The 23,793-nt window shown below is 64.6% G+C and overlaps 1 protein-coding gene across 1 annotated transcript; it reads right to left on the reverse strand.

Moving 5' to 3' along the window:
- Positions 1–1,243: 1,243 nt before the first annotated feature.
- On the reverse strand, positions 1,244–23,544 carry LOC119248797 (basic salivary proline-rich protein 1-like). Its single transcript, XM_037515675.1, has 6 exons — positions 23,505–23,544; positions 22,439–22,552; positions 20,997–22,184; positions 2,170–2,247; positions 1,508–1,648; positions 1,244–1,422 (listed from the first exon to the last, which is right to left on the reverse strand). Exons 1-6 carry the CDS (start codon positions 23,542–23,544, stop codon positions 1,244–1,246), a joined length of 1,740 nt encoding a protein of 579 aa, XP_037371572.1.
- Positions 23,545–23,793: the final 249 nt, after the last annotated feature.

A 23,793-nucleotide genomic window follows, 5' to 3' on the forward strand; every position in this document is an offset into this window, starting at 1 on the left:
CGAAAGGGCACCAGGGAGGCCCAAGACTCCTTCAAGGTGTGAAAGGGGCACATGGGCGGGGTCCTCCCCCTGCAGGCCTGACAGGTGTGCAAAGCCCCTCGGTGCAGGCCCCAGCCCCTGCCCCACCCATCGCCCTGCCCCCGCCCCGCCCTTGCCGCTGATGCTCCGGTAGGACGGCCACCATCTTCCCTGCGGCCCACGCTGGCAGCTGCTTGCTGCTGCCCTCACACATGCTTCCCCGCTCTCCGGTCCTGTCCTGACCCCTAACCAGGCTCTGAGCTGGCAGTGACGGGTCCCCCCGGGCCCCAGGAACCGGCCCAGCCCGGAGCCAGGGACCCTCTGGCTGGCATCTTTATCTCCAGACTCACCAATTTGCAGGCATTAAATACGTACGGCTGTTCAGATGCCCAAAAACAAGTGCATTTTTTAAATTACAAATCAAAGAGAAAGCTATTTCAGCCCCGCCTGGCACGCAGCAGGCACTGGCAAAACAGGGTCTCTCCTGTACACCCTCGGTTTGAACTTGCAGGGGTCGCGAAACCCTGGCAGGCCTGAGGAAAGGAAATGTGCATTAGCCTAAAAATCAGGTCGGGTGTCAGAGGTCCCAAGAGCCCAGCCCCCCAACCCCAGCCCAGGGGCCCCCACGTAGGAGGAGGCGGACCCGGAGCCCCCAGGAGAGCAGGGCCAGGCGCCCAGTGCTGAGCAGGGGCCACCTGCCCGCCCCACCTGCCCGGGCCTCCAGGGGGCGCTCACTGCACCCAGCAGGACTCACCTGTCTTCCAGGTAGCTGGGCCTCTCGGTCCTCCACGGGAGGGGTGGGCGGCTCCACCTCCAGCCTCCGGTCACCAGCACCGCCGGGGCCCTGCTGGAGAAACAGCTCCCCACGCGCCACAGACAGCCTGCGGGGTCCCGTTCTTTCAAACACCCTGGCCTGCAGCATCCCCCAGATTCCAGTTCCTCCCCCAGACTCCAGTTCCTCCCCCAGATTCCAATTCCTCCCCCAGACTCCAGTTCCTCCTCCGCTGGAATATTACTGTGGTCGCTTGTGGCTGTTTGGAAACTGGATTTCTCATTAGCATCTTCACCATTTAAAAGTGTTTCATCCTGAAGCTTGAGGCGTGTGCAGGTGTGTGTCCAGACGGCCCCTGCGCTCCTCCCGCCTCCTCCCAGCTGCCCAGGGCCCGCAGCTGGCAACAGGCGTGGTCCCGCGGCCCCTGCCATGGGGCACAGGCCTGTGATTGGATCACAGCGCCCCAGGCCCAGACAGCCGGAGGGCCGCAGAGGGCCCCGGGCGAGCAGGGCTTGGGTCCGGGGTGGCTGCTCCGTCTTGGAGGTCAGGATGGACAGTCAGGTCCCAGCGGCGCCCCAGCATCATGCTTGGAGACAGCTCGGCAGACAGATCCAAAACTGGGGAGTATCTTGCTAAGGTGGAGGGCACGTGGGTGGGGGCAGCATGCCTGACGAGGGACACCTGAGCACGGGTGCGTGCGTGTGCAAGTGTGCACACCTGAGCCCGGAGGGCGGGGATATAAGGGCGCGTCGCCCCGAGATGGCGAGGGCTCCGGGAGGCGGTCGCCGGGAGGCCCGGAGGACAGACTCTCAGGGGCTGAGGTCTCCCCGCGGCCTGCTCCCCACTCCCCGCCGAAACCTGCGAGAGTGACGCCAAGGGCACCAGACTCTCCTTCTAGCCCTGGAACCATGTGACGCCGCCCGCACAGGGTGGTTGCCAAACAGGGTGGGCCCGTGAGCCGCACTGAAGGGTGGGCGCGGCCCGAGAAACCCACCCTTCAGTGGGGCGCAGGGACAGTCCTGGGGGTGCCAGGGCAATCTGAGGCACCAGTGAAGGGGAGAGTCTCAGAGGTCACTGTGGCCACCCCCACGCCTGCCTCTGTCTGGAGCTGGGGAGAGGGCGCCGGCCAGAGGCAGGGGATGGGGCCCAGCGGTGAGAGGGGGTCAGAGTCTGGAACGGCCCAGGCCATTGTGCCGACGGGCCCACAGCTGTGTCTCCTGCGCCACACAGGCCGCAGCAGAGGGAGGGGCTTGGATGGTGCATCGATGCCCTCTGACCCCCCCCCCCGGCCCCTAGTACAGGGGCTGTAGCTGGGGGCAGGAAGGAGGCCACTGCCCCTCGTCCACGCCCACTCCGTGGTCTCGTGGAGGCCACCATACCTGCAGCCCGCTCTTCCCGAGCCTCAGGCCTGCGCACCTCCATGGGAGCCTTAAAGGCCCAGGCACGCACCAGCAGAGCTGCACGGGGCGGGTCCCCAGAAGGCCTGCGGCTGCCCCAGACCCCCCTTTCATTGTGTTGGGCTCTTGTCCCCGGGAGACTCAAACTAGCATCGAACAGAACAACTCAGTCACATGCATGTGGACAACTCGCTCGGCTGCAAAGTCGAAAGAGAGTGGGACAAAAGGGGGCACGGGGGCCGCCAGGGGCCTGTCTGAGCACTATCACCGCTGCGGCCTGAGTCAGGGCCCGGCCAGGGAGCTACCCACATGGCACGGCAGACCTCCCCCGCCTCACCCGCTGCTCCCCTCAGCAGTGTGTTTCAGCAGATCCGCCTGTACTGCTCCCCACTATCTCTAGGGAGTCCTCTCACCCCCACACCTCTGGCCTGTACCCCAGTTTTTATATGCGTAAATGAATAAAACAAGGAGGCAGCAGCCACCTTCCCGCGTCCTCTGACACGCTCTGATGCCCATGGCCTCGGCACTGGCAGAGGCCCGCTTCAGGACTGAGGTGGAGGGAGCAGCCTCCGTGGATGGCTGTGGGCCCCCAGCGCCAAGTCCGGGGAAAAGCTGGATGGCGGTGAAACCAGAGACACCCCCCAGCACTGCTCGTGGCCAGGGCCAGGGGTGATGGTGGACGGCAGCGGCTGCCCCAGCACACGCCACCCCAGGGCAGGCAGCCCCTGGGGCCCCAAGGACCGGCTCCTGGCCTGGCTCCTCCAGCTGCAGGCAGTGGAGAGGCCGGATGTGCCGCCCAGGCCTGAGTGGACCACCAGGTGCCCGTGATGAGCTGATTGGGAAACTGGCCAATCAGGCGCGGGGTTGGAACCATCCAATCAGGCGCCAGGTGGGCCCACGAAGGGGATAAGGCGGGAGGCCGGTGGGGTGCAGGTGGGGCTTCCGCGCTGAGCTGCTCCACGCCCCTGAGCCCCCAGACTTGTTTGCTTAGACTCGCTGGGGATGCTCTGGACCAGACACTCGCTCGCTCAGGCTGGATGCCCTCGGACGCAGCTGGCCCCCGACCTCCGAAGGACGAAGAGAAGCTGAGGAGCTTTGCGGAGGCCATGGCCGCCCCTACCCCCAGCCGGCCCTGACACCGCCTGGAGGGGCTCCGAGGCCACCTCTGACACCGCCTGGAGGGGCTCTGAGGCCGGGGCTGGCGTCTGGAGCTGCCTGTGGTCAGTGTGGGCCACTCGAGCCGTGACGCTGCTGACCGGCGGTGACCAGCACTGCTGGCCAGTGCTCCCCAGCACTGTGGACTGGGGCCTGGTGTCCCGCCTCCCCGAAAGCTGGCAGCACTCATGATGGCCGCGCCCTCCAGCCCCGTGAGCACCTGCAGCTGTGGTGAGTCAGGCGTCCCTGGCGGGAGGGCGCCATCTTGGGGAGCAGCCTTTCTCGGGACTGTAGACACCCTGGTGGAGGGATGGCCGGGTGCTAGGGCCTTCGAAACGGTTTCCCCGGTTTGTCCAGCCCCCGGTGTTGCTCCCCAGCCTGCAGGGTCTTGGGTCGTGCAGGCAGGTGAGGACCCCACAGGCAATGCCTGCCCTGGCTCTGCCCTGGATGGTGGTGCCCCAGTGCCCAGTTTCAGCCGCACTAGCTGTCCCCCTTGGTTCCTCGCCAGTGTGCCAGGCCCGCCCTGCGTGCGTGCAGGGGACTGGCCTGAGTGGGCGGCCAGTGGGGTCTGCAGTGTCTCGCGGGTCCACCCTGGCCAGGAGCTGAGGCGCTGGCCCTGGGCTTAAAGAGAAGACCCCGCCCAGCCGCCCTGCCGGCCCTCGGCTCCAGAGTGGCTGACTCTTCCCAGACTAGGCCGGTGGGGGTCAGTCATCACCTGGGGACCCCAGAACCAAGGTTGCTCTAAGCAAAGGCTCTCTGGCTCTCCCGGAAGCCGGGACTCAGGGGGGCTGTCATTCATTCCCCGGGAGAGGCCAGTGGACCCCCAGCCGGGCTCTGCCCTGTGAACAGAAGCCTCGTCTCCCACCCATGGGGAGCCCCTGTCTGGGCCCGCTGTCCCGCCTGGGGGGAGAGGAGGACCAGGTGGTCTTGTGATGGCGACCTCGTGATGGGGTGGGGAGCAGGCAAGAAACCCACGGGACAGCCCTGCAGGGGGCCAGGAGGCCCCCAAGGCCACACCCGTGCAGCCCAGCTCCAGGCGACAGTGAGGCTCACTTCAGCTCAGCCGCGGGGTGCAGGGGAGCTGGAGAGGAGCCTCATGTGGCCCCAAAGTCTCCTGCTGCCAGGGGTGCTCTGGGATGTGGGGTGTGGGGTTGCCCGTGGTGTGGTACGGCGTGCCTAGTCAGGGCTCCCAGAGAACAGGGCCCAGGCAGCAGACAGTTCCACGTCACACCTGCATGCGTCAAAGCAACACGTCACACGTTATGAATGTCATGCTAACATGCGCCCAGGTACAGTCAGCATCTGACCAGCCTGGTGTGACGCTCGTATCCCGTGACGTTCTCTGCTGCCCTCACATTTAACAGATTCATTACCTGTAATGCTATATGTTGTCACAGGATATCTATTGTGAAAAATTAATATGGTAATAAGCTGCGTAATCAATGCGCATAAGGTATTAAACAGAAACTTAACCCACGCATATGAAGGGACCCATCAGAGAACTGACTCGCACCCACAGATGCCACGGAGTCCAGGCCCCGAGAGCTGGCGGGGCCCTTCTGCTGGGCGGGCTCCCTGGACTGGAGGACGAGGCCTGCGTCCTCTCCAGCAGCGCAGATGCCTGTGGCCGGGCACCGTCAGACACAGACAAGCAGACGCCCGCGTTGCCCCCGCCCACGGGGACATCGCTGACCGCGGAGGTGGGGGACGAGGGCCTCCTGCTCGCCTGTGGCCCTCCTCCTCCCGACCCCGTCCCCCAGGCCCGCGCGTCCCCGAGCAGACCTCTGCCCGGGGTCTCTCTGTGGACACCTCCAAACAATCCTGCGCTCTGTGTTGCCGAGTGTTGGATAAACAGGCTGGATTGTGGAGAACCACCTCCTCCTTCCTGATTCTCGCCCCACAGGACCCACCCAACCTGCTGGGCCTGTTCTGAGCTGGCGCCTGGCACCTCCACCCCGCAGGAGCCTTGAGGGGGCGGTGCTGAGAAGCTGCCCTTCTCGGAAGACCCCTGCCCTCATCCGTAGGCCCTACTTTCTGCTTGAGATTCGGGATCCTGAAATCCCAAGCAGGCTCCCTCCAGTAGCCCCTCCGGGGTGCTCACTCAATACGCCCCTGTGGCAGCCATCTGGCACGGAGGACTCAGATGGAACCTCCCTATGTCTCTCTGCACCTGCTGTGCTGGGCGCCTCGAGGCCCTGGGCTCGCAGGTCAGGGCGGTCGGCCCGCAGGGTCACTGTCTGGGGCACCCAGGGCACGAGGGGTGGAATTCCCAGCAGAGGGAGCGCGTGGGCAGAGATAGGTGCTCCCCGGGCGTATTAGGTTCCCTGCGAGCATCAGATGCCAGCCTGGGGCGGCCGTGACCCCCCGAGGGAGAGCCAGGCTGTTGGCCTTCCCATCACCCCACTCAGCTAAGGCTGGAGCCTGGACAGGGCAGCGCGGGAGGGTCTCTGCTGCTCGTCCCTGAGGACCAGGCTTCAGGGTCCAGTTTCCTGGTCTGGACCCTCTCCCAGGTGCTGCCTGCCGGCCTCGCGCTGGGCGCTGCTGCCGCAGGTGCAGTGGGCAGGTGAGAGGGGTCAGGGACACAACAGCGCCTCCCAGCCCTGCCCGAGCCTGGCGCACGGACAGCTGGGACACGCCGGGCAGAGGAGCCTGGGGACCCTGGTCATCAAGTGCAGGCGAAGCCGCCCTCCCATGGATCCCCAGGTCCTGTGAAGACAAAGGTGTTATGTTCGGCTGCCAGCAGCTTCCCCGCGTTCTCACCCAGCCTTCCTGGGGAACAAAGAGCTGATTGAGGCTCTCCGCGCTGCTTCCTGAGCCGCTTCTCCTGTTGAACTTCCTCAGGTGCGACGGGGCCAGGGGCCAGCAGGTCCACGCTGGGCCGGTGGGCAGCTCGCACCGAAGCACACGCCCTGCTCCCTGCAGCTTTGCGGCCGGGCCCGGCGGCTCCGTGTCAGCCCATCCAGCGCCTCAACTTTCTGGAGCGCTTTTGTGCTGAAACCCAGCGCAGACCGTGGCCACAAAAAGAAAAATTGATATATTTTATGTAAATCCTCTGCCATCTTTGCTGCCAGGGGCAGACTGAAAGCCAGGCCCTGGGGCTGACCTCAAGGTCAGCCCCAGGGCCTAGCTTCCTGCAGGCAGGTGACGTCAGCCCCTCCCGAATCGCCCGGCCCAGGTCAGGCAGCGCCGACACACTCGGAGGTCCATCCTGCCGGGCGCTGCTTCTCCATGGACCTGAGCCAGCCAGGAGGGTCCGTTCCCCGGATGGGCCGTCGAGCTCCTCACCTGACACTTGCAGGTGCCTGAGACCTGACGCCGCTCACCTCCAGGGTCTCCTCCTGCCAAACAGCCCTGGAAGTAAACGGCAGGGCCCCCATTTTCAGAGAGGCAACGTGAAATGCCCAGCGTCATGCAGGGTCAGTGTGGACACAGCGGGACTCGCCTGCCCGCCCCATCCTTCACCCCCGGCTCACCTGTCCCTCCCATCCCACCCTGGATGGCGAGACCGAGTTGTGAGCCTGGGTGGGGCCTCACAGACCCCAAGACAGGTCAATTCTGGGGGCAAGTTAGCCAGCTCCATGACGGCAGCCCTCAGTCCGGAGGAGGCGCCGCTGGACCCCCGTCACGCACTGTGAGCCCCTCCACGGCTGATTCATGCCGTGTTGATTTAGTGTCCAGGTCTCTGGCCCCCCAGCTGCACCGTGCATAACATATTTCAATCAGAAATAAGCACAGTAAGCTTCCAGAAAACCCAATACAGGCATTTACTTTCTTTCCATTCACGTGGCTTCAGAAACACCACTAAAATGGAAAAACGCTTAATCTGCAGGCAGGTCTAGAAGGGCAGGTGAGCAGACCGGGCCTTGATGAAATTTTTTCCTTTATTTAAAATCCTTTAATAAAGACTGAAAAATGGATCTAGTGACACAATATAATCCTGAATTCTTACATTAATCAGATTTCTTTTATTCAAAGTCAGATATAAACCTTTCAACACAGTAGACAAATAAGGCTTTATTTTTCTTATTTCTAAAAAGGTAGGGATTAAAACTTAATCCATAATTTTAATGAGAAACAGATTAGCTCTGTGTAGTCCATTAAGAATTAGTTTGGATAGGATAGAATGTTATTTTAGATCATGATGTCTTTTCACTCAGAGGCTAGTTAAACTTAGGTTTTTGGTGAGATGGTAGATTGTAAGCAATTGAAATGGCTACTGGGAATATTTCTAGAACACCAGGGAAGTATTGTGCTGATATGTGAGACTGGGGGAGAAGGACTTTTGTTTTTCTCTTTGTATAGAAGAAATGGGGTGCAGGCCAGAGGTGTGGGGGGAGGGCGAGAGGACTCACCAGAGACAGAGTGGGGAACAGAACAGGTGGATCCACTGAAATCCACTGCTGAGGGGAGCAGGGGGAGATAGGAGAGGGCTGCTGTGCCATGTGGGTAGCTCCCTGGCTGGGGATGGGGGTCAAACTCAGGCAAAGGTGGTGACAGCCTGAGGCTCAACCCCTAGGGCCCCAGGGAGGCTCCAGACTTGGTTTTTTCCCCCATTGGCTATCTCTTTTATAATGTTTGAATTTCTTTTTTAAAGATTTATTTATTTTTAAAGATTTATTTATACAAGCACTGGGTACAGCCAGAAGCGCAGGAGGGTGAGAGAATTCGCCAGAGCTGGGTACAGAACAGGCAGACTGACGAAGTACACTGCTGAGGGGAGCAGCGGGCGGCAGGAGAGGTCTGCGCGCCATGGGGGACCCTCGCTGGCGGCCGGGGATCGAGCGGGCGCTGCAGAGGCTGTGGGCAGCTTCGCAGCCCAGCGCTCAACCGCTGCGCCACCAGGGAGGCCCTATAATGTTTGAATTTTTAAGACCCGTTGTGTGATACATTTATAATTTAAAAAGACTGTAAAGATGATGTGTGTAGAAGAATCACTCATAATTTTCAATATTAAGGTAAATATTGTTTACCTTTCATTACCATTTTTCACAGGAGAGTTACTGTGTGTGTATGTATGTCTGCATGAATGGGAAGCTATGAAAAATTATATACCAGCAAGGGCATTTTTAAAGTGGCTGTGTTTCACTCTGAATACATCACACTTGCTCTCCCCAGGAACAAATGCAGCCTCCTCAAAGCTAAAGCCACAGGAGGCCTTTTCACCATCTAAGTGCATCAGTAGCTTTTGCAGATGTGACAAAGAGTCCCCATGTCTTAGTAGCCTCCTGACCACAGCCTGTGTGCCTCACGCACAGGATGGCAGCTCCTGGGCTCCCCGGCAGGGCCTGGGCAGTGGGCCAGGGGGCTGCCCAGGTCAGCTCCATCGCTGGTGTCCAGCCCTGGACAGAGGCTGCGCAAGCACAATGACAGGGTCTGCAGGGAGCACCCCCACAGCGGCAGGCGGGCGGGCGGCAGGGTGGCTGTCTGCCAAGCCATGTCGCACTCTTGCTCACGCTGGACAGAAATGGTTGGATTCTGCTGAGGAAGCGAACCCAGGGGCCCAGGGCACTGGAGGCCAGCGGGGGATCAGGGGCGCTGGTGGCCACTGGTTGGGCAGTTGTACTGTCCTGCTCCACACTGTCCCCCTCTGGATCTGCTGTGCCCCTGGGCGAGTGATGCCTTTAATAACAGCAGCATTAAGAGCTGGTGATGACTCAGTTATGGTCATTTATGATGTGCACTTTACTTCAGTTATCTTACTTAATTCTCATCTCAACTGGAGAAGAAAGTTACTGTTGCCCCATTTGAAAGGAGAGTAAACTGGGGTGCCCCAGGTGAGCTCACCTGCCAGAGCTCACACAGCTGGTGGTCGGCCAGGCCCCGGGACCAGGCATGTCCACCTGGGCACTGACGCTGCTGGTCTTGGAGCCGTGGCGCACGTGTGCGGCATGTGCGTGCGTTGGCGTGTGCGCGGCGGGTGTCCCTGTACGGTCAGCCCGGTGCTGACTCCCGTCTGCCCTGAACTCACAAGGGCTATTATTTTGCGCTCGTGGTCAGACGCGGCCTGGGAGGGTCCTCAGCCTGTGGGCCGGGAGTGGGCCTGCAGCTGGTGGGGTCTCCTGGTTCTGCCTTTGCCAGAGAATTGGGGACGCCCAGGGGGACAGCTGTTTGCAGAGTTGGCCGCACCCCAGTGGGCCCATCACTGTGTTAAACAGCCCAGAACCGGGGGACGCTTGTTATGATGCAGAAAGTTGGCCCACACCGGCTGAGACCGGCCGCACCCAGGGCCTCCGCCCTCTCGAAGGCCTGCTCTCCGGCCAGGTCCCTTAAAAGAGCCACATTCCTCACCCGGCCTGCCAAGGAAGGGGCCTGGAGGTGGGTGCCTGCTCCCCGTGCAGGAGCAGCCGTGGGCCAACTTCCAGGGGACGGGGGACGGGGTCTCCGCAGGAGCACCCGGTACCTGAACGCTGCCGTGTCCAGGCTGGGCCTCTGCTGCTGATGGGCTGGAGGGTCCAGCGGGCAGGGGCCCTGGTGCCGTTAAGGACATGGGTTTGGTCTGGGGCTCCCGGGCCCCCAGCAGCGCTGCCGGTCTAGCCACTGCCGTCAGTTCCCCAGCGCCATCACCAGCGGCGGGTGCCCCGCCGGCCCGTGACTAATCCCCAGACTCGGGAGCGACCTGGCAAGGTCAGAATAAAGCAACCTAGTTGGTTGCTTTATTATTATTAGCTTGCTTTATTATTAATATTATTAATATTATTATTATTTCGGGCCTGCCGAAATGACATCTCCCGAAGCAAGTGGAGTCGCAAGTGGGGCGAGCGTCAGCCTGGCTCTCAGGTGGCCCCCGGGCCCCGCGGTGCCTCCCTCCCTCCCTGCCTGCCCCACCCAGCTCCACCTCCGAGCCCGCGCCCCGTCCTCGCCAGACTGGACCCCGAGATCCTGAAACCAGCAAAAGCCAACTCCATCTCGCCGCGCCTGTGTTTTCAGACTTGCCTTGCGTTTAATTTGCTATTTTTAACAACACACGTGGCGGCGGAGCTCGTTCCCGCACGAACCTGGGAAGCTATGCAGGCTCATTATGGAATCAAAAATAACATCTATTTTTCAGGTACGGGAGGGTCTATATTTAGTTGTTATTGAAATAATTGATTGCACATTTCGCAATTGTCCTTGCCTCTTCATCCCTCGCCTCCCGCTCAACAATCTTTACTCCTTTGCGCCATTTACGGCAAAGCGGCCGTCCCTGGGCCTCGGGCCGCTGCTGTCCCCTCAGCTGCGGCGTCACAGGCACTGAGGGCCGGACGCTGGGACGCGTCCCCGGGAGCGCGGGCCTGGCTGTGACTCTGTGACGTGCGGGGTAACTGTGGCCGCTGAGCCTCCCGAGCGGGCTCGCGCTGCGGATGGAGGGTTGGGGCCTCTGGGTGCTGCAAGCTGAGGCCCTTGTGCTCAGGCCCCGCCCCACAGGGTCGCGAGACCATCAGCGTCCACCTGTCCACCCCGCCTCCCAGGGGCCCACACGCCCCCACAGCTGCGCCTTCCCCCCACCCCGTGCAGTCCTGCGGCCAGACGGCCTGGAGGGACCGAGTCTTCCCGTGGGGGCCTGAGGGACTCCTGCAGGGTGTGCCCAGTGGCTCCCCCAAGGGATCCCGGATGGCAAATACGGACGTGTCGCCCCTCCCCACAGCAGCCCCTGGGTGGCCCCGACCTTCAGACGGGGCCTCGGTGGAAGTGGGGCCTGTGGAGGCCGAGGGCAGGGCGCAGGGGGCACACATAGGGCACCCCCTCCCAGCCCGGAAAGACGGCCCCCGTGGCAGCTGGAAGGGGGCGCCCTCCCCCCGGGGCCAGCGTTGGGCCCGTGGCAGCAAACACAGGGAGACTGCTCTGTAGCGACCAGTCACTAGTCTAAGCGGGACATTTCATCGGAGTCGGTTTCCCGCCCTGGAGACGTGTGTTGTCAGGGGTCCGGAAGCTGCCGCGGACCAGCCCTGCCATCTCCAGAGCCCCCAGCTCCACGCCAGAGGTGGCCCGTGGCCCAGCCCCCACTGTCCGTAAGGGAAACTGCAGCTCTGGCCCTCCTCCCCCAGGGTAGCCCCTCGGGACGGTCTGGTGTGACCATGGCGGGGTGGGGCATGTCCTGATGGGGTCAGCGTCCCCAGAGGGTCTTGTGCTGCTTGCTTTGACATAACCTCACCTGCTGCTCTCCTAGCAATAGTGGGTGGTGCAGAATAATGAGGGAGGTGAGGTAATGGGGTTGCCGGGGGCTCCCCTCGGCGAGGTGGACGTGAGGAGGAGCCAAGGAGGGAGGGAGGGGTCTCGGGGTGCGGGCCGGCGTCTCCAGGCCTGACCCCGGCCACGCGGGACTGCCTGGGCCGGGAGCGGCGGGTGGCCCGGGGCTGCTGGACTGGATGGGGTGGGACACTGCTGGGGCTTCGGGTGGCTGTAGGTCTGCACCCCCGGACCTGCCCAGGGGTGACTGGCCCTTTCTGGCAGCAGTGGGCGCTGGGGCAGTGGCTGCCGGAGGGCAGGCCTGGGGAGGCTCGTGGCCAGTGGGGAAGGGCCGGGCCCCGGGCTCCCGGGCTGCAGCCAGCACTGCCCCGAGATGGCCGTCTGTCCTGGGCTCCCCCGGGGGGCGGGGGCTGGGCAGGAGTGTCCTGTTTGCTCAAAGCAGATCCCACACCCCAAAGTCGCCGGTGACGAGACGGTTCCTCCTCGAGCGTCGACGTGGCACGGGCGGCCTGTGTGGGAGCCCCGCCCCCGCGGCTGTGCTGCTCCTCAGAAAGTCAAACAATTCACCCTTGTCGTGCCCGTTTGCATTGCCGCTTCCACCCAGAGCTAATTTCCCTCACTCCGGCCGGAGGAGGCTTTTATAAAGTGGGAGCCCGGCCAGTGGCCTCCCTCCCGGCAGCGCCCCGCGCTTCGGCCCCATCGATCCGCCGCTGACCGAAAAGTAAAACGTTAACTCTTTTTAAAAATGTTGCCTTGGGGGCGGCGGGTGCTGGCAGCGGCTCCTTCCGACAAAGCCCAGCGCCACAGACCCGCGAGAGCCGAGTGGCGGGGAGACCTCGCCGCCCTCCACCGCAGCCCCTGGAGCCCGGCACTATCTCAAGTGCTGGGCCGCGCAGACGGACCTCTGCCTTCCCTGGGGGGCCTGGGGTCTGCAGACACGCACCCCTCTCCGCGGGGACGTCCTCTGTTCCCGATGGCCATGGCCCGGACACCCACATCCTCAGTGCCCGGGGCGCCTGTGGCTTCCTTAGAGCAAGTCAGCCCGGGGCCCTGAGCCCGGCCCCAACCTTTGCTGACCAGAGGGCAGGCAGAAAGGGGGTGCTGGGCATCGGAGAGAGGCCTCCCCCAGATTCCCAGCCCCTGCAGGGGAGCCAGGTGCTGCACCTCCCCCTGCAGTGACCTTTAGGGCTAATCCCTGACCACCCTGCACGCTTCTCTCAACCCTGAGACGGCCTCATCGTTCACTGCTGTGCTGGTCCGCGGCAGCCAGGGGCCCAGGGAAGACAGGAACAGCTGGACAGGGAAGGAGCAGAGGTGGGCGGGAGCAGAACAAGGCTCTGGGAACAGAGGTCTGGGGGGCGAGATGAGGCCGGGCGGGCAGGCAGGGGCTGGGGGTGTTTGGAGGGGCCCAGAGGACTGGGGTTCAAGCAGGGGAGACGAGCATGTGGGCTAGCCAGCCCTCTGGACGTGAGGGGCGCCAGGGCATGGGGACGGGGCTGGAGGAGGCTGGAGAGCAGGGCCACGCGCCTGCCCCGTAAGGCCAGGGACAAGCCTCCCAAGGCCACCCCTGGGCCTGCGGGTTTTTCTAGCTGAAGACGGTTAGGGCTCAAGGACGCGCTCCGCCTCTTCCTCAGCCACCTAGGAGAGCTGCAGAGGGGGTTCTGTGATGAGTGTCATTTCCAGAAATAACTTCCTGTGACCCGCCGGGGGCCAGGCAGGCCCGATCGCTGGACACCTGCTCTTCCTGTCCCGGCACTGCCCGAGGCCAGCCCCTCCCCAGGTGGAGGTCCCGTGACCTCACACCCTTCTCACCTTTCTGTCCCGAGCCGTGCGTGGTGTGGGCTCCGGGCGTGCAGGTCCAGCTTGTCTGTCACCTGCTCATCTGTCTTATGTCCACTTCATCCTTAGGCCAGCTGGAAGCACCTTGCAGAGGGGATGTTCCCCCAGCACTGGGGGCAGGCGCGCTGGCCCCACGGGTGCCCAGTCTCTGGGGCCCTCCTGGGCATCCAGTCAGCACCACACAGCCCCTAGCAGAAAAGAGAAACTTCATCATAAATGCGTGGAGAATCGACGCGGGTGGGGTTCCGGAGGCAGCGGGGCCAAACGGGGTCTCCCAAGCCAGGAGCAGGTGGGGCGGGGCTAGCGGAGAAGCCCATGACAGGTGACCACCCCCCTTAAAGACCAGCTGCTTGGAGCAGGTGCTTGCTCTGCCTGCAAGGGCCCCACACAAGGCCGTGGGGAAAGCCCAGTTCCGGGGAGACCCCCCACCCCCGCCCCACCACCTCATCTGTGTGGTCAAGAGCGAGGTCAAGTGTCTCGTCAGCCTGCGGGGCCGGAGGCCTCGGGTCTCCTGTGCGCCAACAGGGCGCCTCTCCGGGGGGCGTCGCAGGGTGGGGGAGCTGGGGCGGCGGGGGCCGGAGGCGCAGGCCGGGTGGGCCCCCATCCTCTGTCAGGTGCGCGATGTGAAAGAACTTCTCCAGCCCGGAGGCTCTTTTCATCTCTTTATCGCGTGCGTTTCCAAGGGTGCAAGCTTTGCCCTTGGCTGAAGCCCAATTTCTCAGTGATTTCTCCCTTTCACGGGCCCTGCTTTTGTTGGCATAGCTGAGAAACTCTTTGCTCGACCCAAAGCAAAAAGATTTTCTTCCGCGTTTCCCTCTAAAAATGGCATCGTTTTTATCTTTTACGGTGACCTGTGACACTTCGGGGCAGTTTTTTATGAGGAGTGAGGTTCACTTTCTCCCCCGCGTGGACGTTCTGTTTCTCCAGCACCATTTGCTGAGCAGCCGTCCCACCTTTAACGGGTTTAAGCAAGGTTCCTGCCCCGTGGCCGAGCCGCGCCTCCGCCCCCGCGAGGGGCTTGGGTGGCTGCGAGTCCTTGGCCAGCAGGTAGTGGTTTTTTTTTTTTTTTTTTTTTTTTTTTAGAGGCATGTTTTTTTATTTGTTTGTTTGTTTATTTATTTATTTATACAAGCACTGGGTACAGTCAGAAGCGCGGGAGGGTGAGAGGACTCACCAGAGCCAGAGCGGGGAGCAGAGCAGGCAGAAGGACCGAAGGACACTGCTGAGGGGAGCAGCGGGCGGCCGGAGAGGTCTGCGCGCCATGTGGGACCCTCCTCCGGTGGCCGGGGAGCAGCCAGGGATCGAACCGGCGTCGCAGAGGCCGCGGGCAGCTTCGCAACCCAGCGCTCAACCGCTGCGCCACCGGGGAGGCCCAGCAGGTAGTGGTTTTGCACCGTCTTTCCCGGGGGGAGGGTGGCCACTGTCTTCCTACCACGGAGCTGCCCGGAGCGCCTCTGGCCTCGGCACCTGTTTTGTCTGACTCTGGCCGTCCGAGAGCCCCGACTCCCCGCTGGCCAGGCCCTGGCCGGCCCGCATGCCCGCTGGGAGGGCCGCCGCCTGTGGCCTTTCTCCGATGTTTTCTCCTTTTCGCTTAGAAGCTCAGAAACTTAGCTTGTTTTTTAAAAAATTGCAAGGCGGGGTGACAGCATCCCTCATTGAATGTTCTTGCTCTTTGTCATGCATTTTGAAAAGCACACGGTGACCATTTAAATCCCCTCCATTCCCCGCCCCCCGCCCCACCCCAAAAGCTCACTGAGCCAAAACCAAGCACCAGGTTTTATGTAGAAGCTGCAGCTCCGGGTGAAGAAGGAGAGAGTTAAAAGGTGGTCACAGGGGAGAGCGGAGGGTCCCGAGGCCCCCGGCCCACCACGCAGACCCTCTCTTGGCCTCCCGGGAGCAGCCGGCCTGAGGGGCATGGCGGGACAGGAAGCTGGGAGGAAGGTGAGGGGCTGGAGTGTGAGGACTAGAGGAAGGTCTTGGTGGGCGCCTTATGCGAGCCAAAGGCTCCTCTGTTTCATGGCTGCGCTGGCCTGTCTCCGGGCCTGCGTCCTGCCATCCGCCTCATGAAGACAAGGGAGGCCGACTCTAGTGCGACAGACTGCGAATAGAACTCAGGGGCATGGAGGGTGGGGGGCGCGAAGAGAGGATGTTCCTACTAAGAGTTTCCCAAGAAAACACCCACATCACCCACCCCCTTGTGGGCAAATGCCCAGCTAAGCAGGTGAGCTGGAAGCGCAGCCCCTGAGGCCCAGACGCTTGCCACAAGGCGAAGGCACCTTCTTGTGGGGACAGCAGGGGCCAGCCTAGTCGGGGGCAAAAGGAGCAAGATCAAAACACAGATCAAGGGCCTCCCTGGGGTCACAGGGGCTAAGTCTCTGCACTCCCAAGCTACCGCCAGCCGCTGCAGCCTGATCCCCGGGCAGGGAGCTACCCCAGGGCACAGCAGACCTCTCCTGGCTCGCCCGCTGCTCCCTCAGCAGTGGATTTCAGTGGCTCTGTCTGTTCTGCTCCCCACTCTGGTGAATCTGCTCGTCCCCGCACCTCTGGCCTGTACCCCAGCTCTTGTATGCATGAATAAATACATCTTAAAAAAAAAAAAGTACAGATCAAGATACAGCTTCCATCGTCTCTGCCAGAGATGCCCCCCTCTGTCCCCACAAGAAGGTGCCTTCGCTTTCAAAGGTCTCTACGGGGCCTCCCCGGTGGCGCAGCGGTTGAGCGCTGGGTTGCGAAGCTGCCCGCAGCCTCTGCGGCGCCGGTTCGATCCCCGGCTGCTCCCCGGCCACCGGAGGAGGGTCCCACATGGCGCGCAGACCTCTCCTGCCGCCCGCTGCTCCCCTCAGCAGTGTACTTCGGTCCTTCTGCCTGCTCTGCTCCCCGCTCTGGCTCTGGTGAATTCTCTCACCCTCCCGCGCTTCTGACTGTACCCAGTGCTTGTATAAATAAATAAATAAATAAATCTTTAAAAAAAAAAAAAAAGATGACCATTGATTTAGGGATTAGTACAATCCCTATCAAAAGTCCAGTGTTTTTTCCTTGAAGAAAAGCACAAGCTGGGGCCTCCCCGGTGGCGCAGCGGTTGAGCGCTGGGTTGCGAAGCTGCCCGCAGCCTCGGCAGCGCCGGTTCGATCCCCGGCTACTCCCCGGCCACCAGAGGAGGGTCCCACTTGGCGCGCAGACCTCTCCTGCCGCCCGCTGCTCCCCTCAGCAGTGTACTTTGGTCCTTCTGCCTGCTCTGCTCCCCGCTCTGGCTCTGGTGAATTCTCTCACCCTCCCGCGCTTCTGACTGTACCCAGTGCTTGCATAAACAAAACAAACAAACAAACCAGCAAAACAAATAAATAAAGCATGCCTCTAAAAAAAAAAAAAAAAAAAAAAAAAAACAAAGGTCTCTACGTGCTTCTCTGAGCCTCCCCTTCAAGTGCCCCCACATCTCTGAGTACAAGTCAAGGCCAGAGAAGCGAAGGCCCCCAGAGCCCACTGCCCTCCGTGGTGTCAGGCCCCTCTGGGCCTCGGCTCCAGCGCGTCTGGGAGCCCCGGCGCTGGGTCGGCGCTGGGTCCGGCACACCGGGGCCTGCAGTCCGAGGCTAGGCAGGGCAGGGGAGGCGGCACCTCCCTGACAACCCCACGATGCTGCTTGGGGTTGTTGCCGGCAGTTCCGCCGGAGGCCAGGCCAACCGTTGCATTTGAGAATTCCCCCAGGCCGGGGAGCTGAGGACAGAGACGGATCCTCCCAGAGACAAGAGTTTTGTCAAGGTCACCGCTGGAAGCAAGGGGTGCCCCATGGCATTTCTGAGAAGCCACAGAACTGGTCCCCGGGGGGTGGGGAGCATCTCCCGCCCAGCCTCCCAGATCCGCCTGCCTGCACGGTGCCGAGAGCCCCCTGGGATTCCCGCCTCCACTCCTGGGGGCCAGCACCGAGCTGGAGGCAGAGAGCTCCCCCAGGAGACAGCAGAACACGCTTGGGCTCGAGGGGCCTCTGGGAAGAGCCCGCAGTTCCTCTGCCCCGACTCCCCTCCTGCCCGTGTGCCCCTCTCCAGGGCATCTGGGGCGCTCTGACAGGTGGGCCTCTGGTAATTTTAGTTCCGGAGGCACAAACCTCCCCGTGTTGGCAGCCCCGACTCCTGAGTTCAGAAATAAGTCCCTGGAGAATTTTCAGAGCAGATCCATGGAAAATTAATGGGGAGTCCTACACTCCTTGTGAAGATGCGGACGGGCAACAGGCCACGGCTGCAGCGGCGCGGGGGGACTTGGCAGATCAGGGACTGTCTAGAGGACCGTGCTATGCAGCCGGGCTAGAGATCGGTATGAACTGATGGAGACACGGGTGAACTGGGCAGTATTTGGTGTGGGGGCCACGAGGGAAGCAGCCCACGTGCTGTCAGGGAAAGCATGTTAAAAAAAAATCACAAAAGCTTGGAGAAATCCGACAGGGTAGGAGAATGGGTCACATTTGAGTACTGGGCACCTGCCTTTACCTGGCTTCTCCTATGCACATCTGTCCTTACCTGCCCTTACCTGCACACACCTGTCCTTTACCTGGGCTCCCCTGTACACACCTATCCATACATGGCCTCAACTGTGCACACCTGGGCTCCCCTGTACACACCTGTCCATACATGGCCTCAACTATGCATACCTGTCTTTACCTGGGCTCCCCTGTGCACACCTATCTTACCTGGCTTCTCCTGGGCACACCGGCCATTACCTGGCTTCTGTGCACAGCTGTCCTGACCTGGTCTCACCTGTGCATAACTGCGTGTCCCAGCTTGGGCCCCATGTCCTCGGGCAAGTCCCATCCCTTCTTGGACCTGTTTCCCCCAGCAAGCCGAGGACCCAGGCTGGGGGATCGCCATGTTGGCAGCCCAAGCACCTTCTCTGAAGAAGCGCTGAGGCTGTGCCCGGGGCTCCTCCCCGGGGGGAGGGCCAGGGCCGCTCTGCAGCCGAGCCTCTGGCTTCCTCTGAGCCGGGAAACAGTCCCGATGCTCCTCCAGGGCACAGCTGCCGTGTTTCCACCCCAAATGGCGCGGGCCCGATTCCAGTTCCCCGTGAAGGAGCTGCTCTTTCTGGAGGCGGCGGGTGCTCGGCGCACAGCGGGCAGCCAGAAATGCTGAGACGGATGCCTTGGGTGTTGCGGGAAAAAGCCGAGCTCTGCAGGTGGAACGCGTCTCCCCTTCTGCAAGCTCCTTCAGAGGTGTCGGGGACTCCAGGAAACAGCTACTGACACAAACACAGGGAATCTGAAATCAGGAAGCAGAAGGACTACCCCCTCTCGCAACCGAAAGTAAAACCTGCGCGGTTCCCGGTGCCGGGCCTAGGCCACCCGGGACCTCAGCAAGGAACCCCGCTGCGAAGGGCCCAACGGCCGGCCAGGGACGTGCGCCCCCAGGCCACTGCAGGGCAGAGCTGCTCCCACCCGACGGGCCTTCTCAGGGCACCGAGGGGCGCGGCGTCTGGGGTCCCAAGCGTTTCACTTGAGCTGGCAAAGACCTGAAGGACGCTGACGGAGCCACCACTCTCGGGGCAGAGCCTGGGGGGAGCCAGAGGCCGCCCAACATGCTGGAGGGTGGGTCCTTGCCCAGAGCTGCGGGCGCCAGCGCACCAGGGGGCGGGTGGGTGGCGGGTGTCCCCGGGGCGGGCAGGCTGGGGAGGCCTGGGCCCGAGAGCCCTTCTGGGCCCCGGCAGTGACTGGGCCCTGACCTCTGTGGGCCAGTGGGCAGGTGTTCTGGTGGCTGACTTTTTTGAGGGCTGGAGGTGGGGGGGTGGGGAGGGGGGATTGTCTTTAAATCAGGGAAGGGGTTTTGGGGGGTGGGATCTGGTTGGAAGGGTGATAGCTTGGGGCCGTGGGTGGGAGGCAAGGCCGGCTCATCACTGCAGGTGACATGCTTTACCTGTGGTCATGCAGGCCTGACGGGAGTTAAGGGGCGGAAGTTAAGGGGCGGTAAGGCACCCCGCCCCCCACCATCAGCCACTTGGGGTAAGAAAACCAGAGGCACTAGAACATTCTGACCCTCCGCCCACACCCTGGGGGAGCAGGGTCCCTGCGGAGATGAGCCTGCCAGGCCCTTCCAGGGCTTCACGCTCCTGTTCCCAGGTGGCTGTTGCTCCAGCGATTGCTGCTTTTATCCATTTAACAAATATTTCCAAGTCTCTGGCCTAGGGAAGCAGAGCAGAGAGAGACGTTGGCATCCGGCCACCCTTGGGGGTTCCCATATCTGCTCCTTGTAATAGTCAAGCCCCCGGTGTGACTTCTTTTTCACCCCAAGAGCTGCTCTTAAGGACTTCTTTGAAATGTGGGACAATTATGCAAGCGGGGAAAGTATCTAGAGCAAATATTTAACTTTGCTTCTGCTTTGGTGAAGTCACCGGCCCAGGCACATTTCCCCGGGGCAAGTCTGCTGGGGTCCCCTCGCAGGCCCCCTCCGCTCAAGACTCCACACACAGGCTGGGGTTGGGGGCCAGCAGCTCCCCGAGACCGGGACCAGCGGCTGGACGCTGGCACCCGCCCCCTGCAATGCAGGTCTTGGCGGCGGGACGCGGCCCCTCCTCCCAGACGCTGGGAAACTCGGGCACCAGAACCCCGGCCGCCCACCCGGGAACCAGCCTCCCGGGGGCGGACCCCAGTGGGCGCGCAGGGTCGCGAGGGCAGTTGGGCGCGCGCTGCCCAGGCCGGCAGGCGGGGCCTGAGAGGCGCCTCTGGACTTGGGGGAACTAGAGCCCAGGCCGCGTGCGCACAGGACCCCCGGTGTGCGGGGGCGCCTTTCCTCTCGGCCACCCGCCTCTTCTCTGTCGGGGCTGTCTGGGGGCCCGGCCCGCGGGCCCCGGGGGAGGCAGATGGCGGCGCGTGGCCGGGTAGAAAGTTTTCCTGCGCGCTGCAAACCTCCCGCGCGGTGGCCTCGGCGCTCCCGAGCCTGTTATCATGCGCCCTCCAGGGCGGGGGCCGGCGCGCTCAGGGAACGGCCGATCGGACGCCCCGGTTCTGCAAAATTGGGGACTTCGCGGCGGGAGGGGCGCCCCGGGCGCGCGCCTTCCCGGGGTGGCTGCCCCAGACCCGCCGCCGCGCGCGGGGCCCGCGGGCCGAGCAGGCCGGGCCGGGGAGCATCGGGGCCGCGCGCGTCCTCGGCGCCCCGCCCCCGCCGGCCCGGCCCCCGCGCCCCGCGCCCCGCGCCCCTCCGCGCGCAGGCGGGGCGCCGGCGCCCGCCCTCCCGGACACCCGAGCGGGGCCGCCCCCCGCCCCCCGCCCGCCGCCCGCCGCCCGCCGCCCGCCGCCCGCCGCCGAGCCAGGTGCGCGCGGACGCCGGCCCCGCCGGGCGCCGCCCCCTCGCCGCGCGGGCGGGAGCAGGTGCGCGCGGCGCGGGCGCGCGGGGCGGGGCGGGGCGCGGGGCGCGGGCCGGAGGACGGCAGGTGGCCCCGCGCGCCCCACCGCCTCGGGGCCGCCTCGGGCGCCCGGACCCGGACCCCGCCTGCCCGCGGTGAGCGAGCCCGGCCGGGGCGGGCGAGGGCGGCACGTGTCGGGGGGGCTTTCGCGGAGACGCCGCGCGCCCGCGGCCGCCGGGGCTGAGGCGCGGGGAGCCGGGCGGTGGGGACCCCGCGCCCCGCGCCCGCCCCCGCCCCCGCGCGCCTGCGCCTCCCGGGCCGCGCGCACGGACCCGCCGCCGCCGGTTCCGGGGCGCTCGCCCGGCTCTGGGGTGCTCGCCCGGCTCCGGGGCGCTCGCCCGGCTCCGGGGCGCTCTCCCGGGCTCGGCGGGCGGGCCGGGTCTGGGCGCCGCCTCGGAGGAGCGCGGGGCCGCCAGGGGGCGCGCGGGGCGGGGCGGGGCGGCGCGAGGTGCGGCTCCCCGGGGACCCCGCCGCGGCCGCCCCGCCGGCGCCGGCACCCGCAGCCCCGCGCAGGTCCGCGCGGCTGCAGCGCGGCTGGGCGCCCGGCGCAGGCCCGGGGGGCGCGGGCGGGGCGCGCGGGCGCTCGGGGTCCCCGCGGTCCCGCGTCCCAGCCGGTGCCGGGCCTGACCCCGCGCGCCGCGGCCGGGGCGGGGGTCCGGCTGGTGCCCGAGCGCCGCGCCCGCGCCGTGAATTATGCAGGAGCCGCCCGGCGCGCGGCTCAAGTTTCCTGGCAACTTTCGGGCTCGGCTCCTGCGGGGGCCGGGCGGCTCCGCCCCGCGCGCGCGGCCCATGCGCCTCGCCGGCGGCCGGGTGCGGGGCGCGTGCCCGGGGAGGCCCCGCGCGCTCCCCCTCCGAGCCGCGGCCGCCGGGCGCCCGGGCGACCCTCGCCGAGAGCCTCGCGGAGCCGCTTCGGGGGGAGCCGGACGGCGGGGACCCGGCACCCAGGTTCGCGGGGAGCGCGGGCGGGCCGGCGGGGCGCCTCTGCGGTCGCGGGGGGAGCGGAGCGCGCGGGACCCCGCTGCGGGGGCGCGAAGGTGCGGGGCCTCGGGGAGCCGCCGCTGGAGTTCGAGGGTGCGGGCCTCGGGGCACCTCTCGCCTGGGCTCGGGGGGGGTGCGGGCCGCAGGGGACTCGCCACCGGGGAAGAGGGTGCGGAGCCCGGGGGCTCCCCTGCGCTCCGTGGGTGCGGACTCTCGGGGCCCCTGTCCACCTGGCGGGGGGGGGGCAGGTGTGCGCCCTCGGGGCAGGTCAGGTCCGCGCGCCCACGCCGGGGATGGGGGGCCGGGGGCGTCCACGTCCACGGGCGAGGCTGGCGCTCCTGACCTTGGGTTCTGGCCGGAGCCTTTGAAGCGACCCTGGGCGTCTGGGTTGAGGGGGCCTCGGGGTTGAGGGGGCCTCGGGGGCCGGGGCTGCGGCCGGGGAGCCTGGGGCGCGGCCGTGGGCGCGGAGTCCTCCGGGGCCGCTGAAAATAAAGCGGTTTCCACGTGGAAACGGGGAGTTGTGCATTGGACGGTTCCCTGACCTCCTTTTTTGTTCGCAGCCCAGGCCCCAGCGTTAATGAGGTCGACCCACTAATTAAGTTACGCTCCCGTGGCAGAGGCGTGATTTGGGAGCCGGGCGGGGGTGGCGGCCCCTCTCCTCTGGGAGCTGGACCGCGCGCCTCCCCGGGCGCCTCTGGATTCCGGGGACCCGCCCTGGCTGTCCGCGTGAACCCACAGTTGGTGACAATGTTCTCTGCTGCGGCCGGCGCCCGGGCTTCGGGGTGTCCAGGGCACCCACGCTGCTCGCCAGGAAGGCGCCGAACCCGGTCTTCCCGGGGCTTGGTGCGCGCTGGAATTGAGCAGTGATAGGGGGTCAGGGGGCGGCTCCCTGAGGGGTTCACAGGCGCCGCTGTGCCCAGAAGTCCCAGGACCCTCAAGGGAGCCCGAGGGAGACCCTGGTCCTCCTGGGAGTCGGGCTGTGCAGGGGCTGGGGCTGGCCCCCCACTTTACTCATAAGGAACCGATGGCGCCCCTGGGTGGAGACAAGAGTCCCCCAGGAATGAAGAGCTAGGAGGGCGCGGCCTCCCCGACCCCGGCGTGAGGCTGTCCTGGCGCCAGAAGGGCTCTCGCAGAGTAAGGGGCTGTGGCCTGGAGGGGCAGCCCTAGCCCCCCACCGCGGGGCTGTTCTGCCCCCGGTCCGAGGGCGGTTTGCTTTAGAAACTCCCCGTTCCTGTGCAGTGAGCTCCCCAAGGGCTCCTGTCACCTGTTTATCTGACAAGTGCTGGGGGGTGCAGGCCCCCACTGGCGTCTCGGGGTCTCCTGTGCGGGTGACTTGCCCCTCGCTGGTCGGGGAGAGGCCTCTGCGGGAGGAGCTGGGGGCCAGAGGCGAGGATGTCCGGGCAGCCACCGGGGCTGGGGGGCTCCGAGGTAGCGGGGCGTCTCTCAGGTCATCAGTGGCAGGAAGGGGGTGAAGCCGAGCCTGAGCCTCGGGAGCGCCCGGCTTCCACATCTGTGACCTGTGCGGTGTGTCCAGCCTTGTCATCGGGGGTGACGGGCTCACCCTAGTGGGGAGCAGCCTGGAGACGCTCAGGGCCAGTGTCCCCCCCTGCCCCGAAGACCCACAGGCTGAGGGTCCGGGTCAGGCCCCAGCCCGGGCCCCTCAATTCGCATCTCCCTGAACCCCAGCTTCCTGCTTTGTGACCTGGGGTCCTGCTCGGCTACAGCTGCTGGATTTGGAGCAGAGGCCCCTCCCCTGACCCCCCTGAGCCCCGCCGGCGGCCCGTGCAAATGGACTCCCCCACCTCTGCGTGGTCCCAGCGGGCAGCACTTAGGACTGGTCATTCTTCGGGTGACCCCCCAAGTCTGTTGATTCCACAGCTTTGCTAGAGGTGGGGTTGTGGACACCCCAGGTGAAGGCCAGCCCTTTCACCTTTCGCTCCTCGGCCCTCACCTGGCACCTGTGGAGGATGTGGAGGGGCCGGGCCGAGGGGCGCAGTCTGGGGCACCCTGGCCACTGCGCCGACTGCCCCCGGGACCTGCCGCCCTCTGAGGTCAGAGGGGATCTGGCCTTCCCATCTTCTCCCCGTGTTG

This window comes from Talpa occidentalis, unplaced genomic scaffold (genome assembly GCF_014898055.3).
Source record: "Talpa occidentalis isolate TD23 unplaced genomic scaffold, MPIMG_talOcc4v2.1 talOcc4.17, whole genome shotgun sequence".
In the NCBI taxonomy this organism is placed as follows: domain Eukaryota; kingdom Metazoa; phylum Chordata; class Mammalia; order Eulipotyphla; family Talpidae; genus Talpa; species Talpa occidentalis.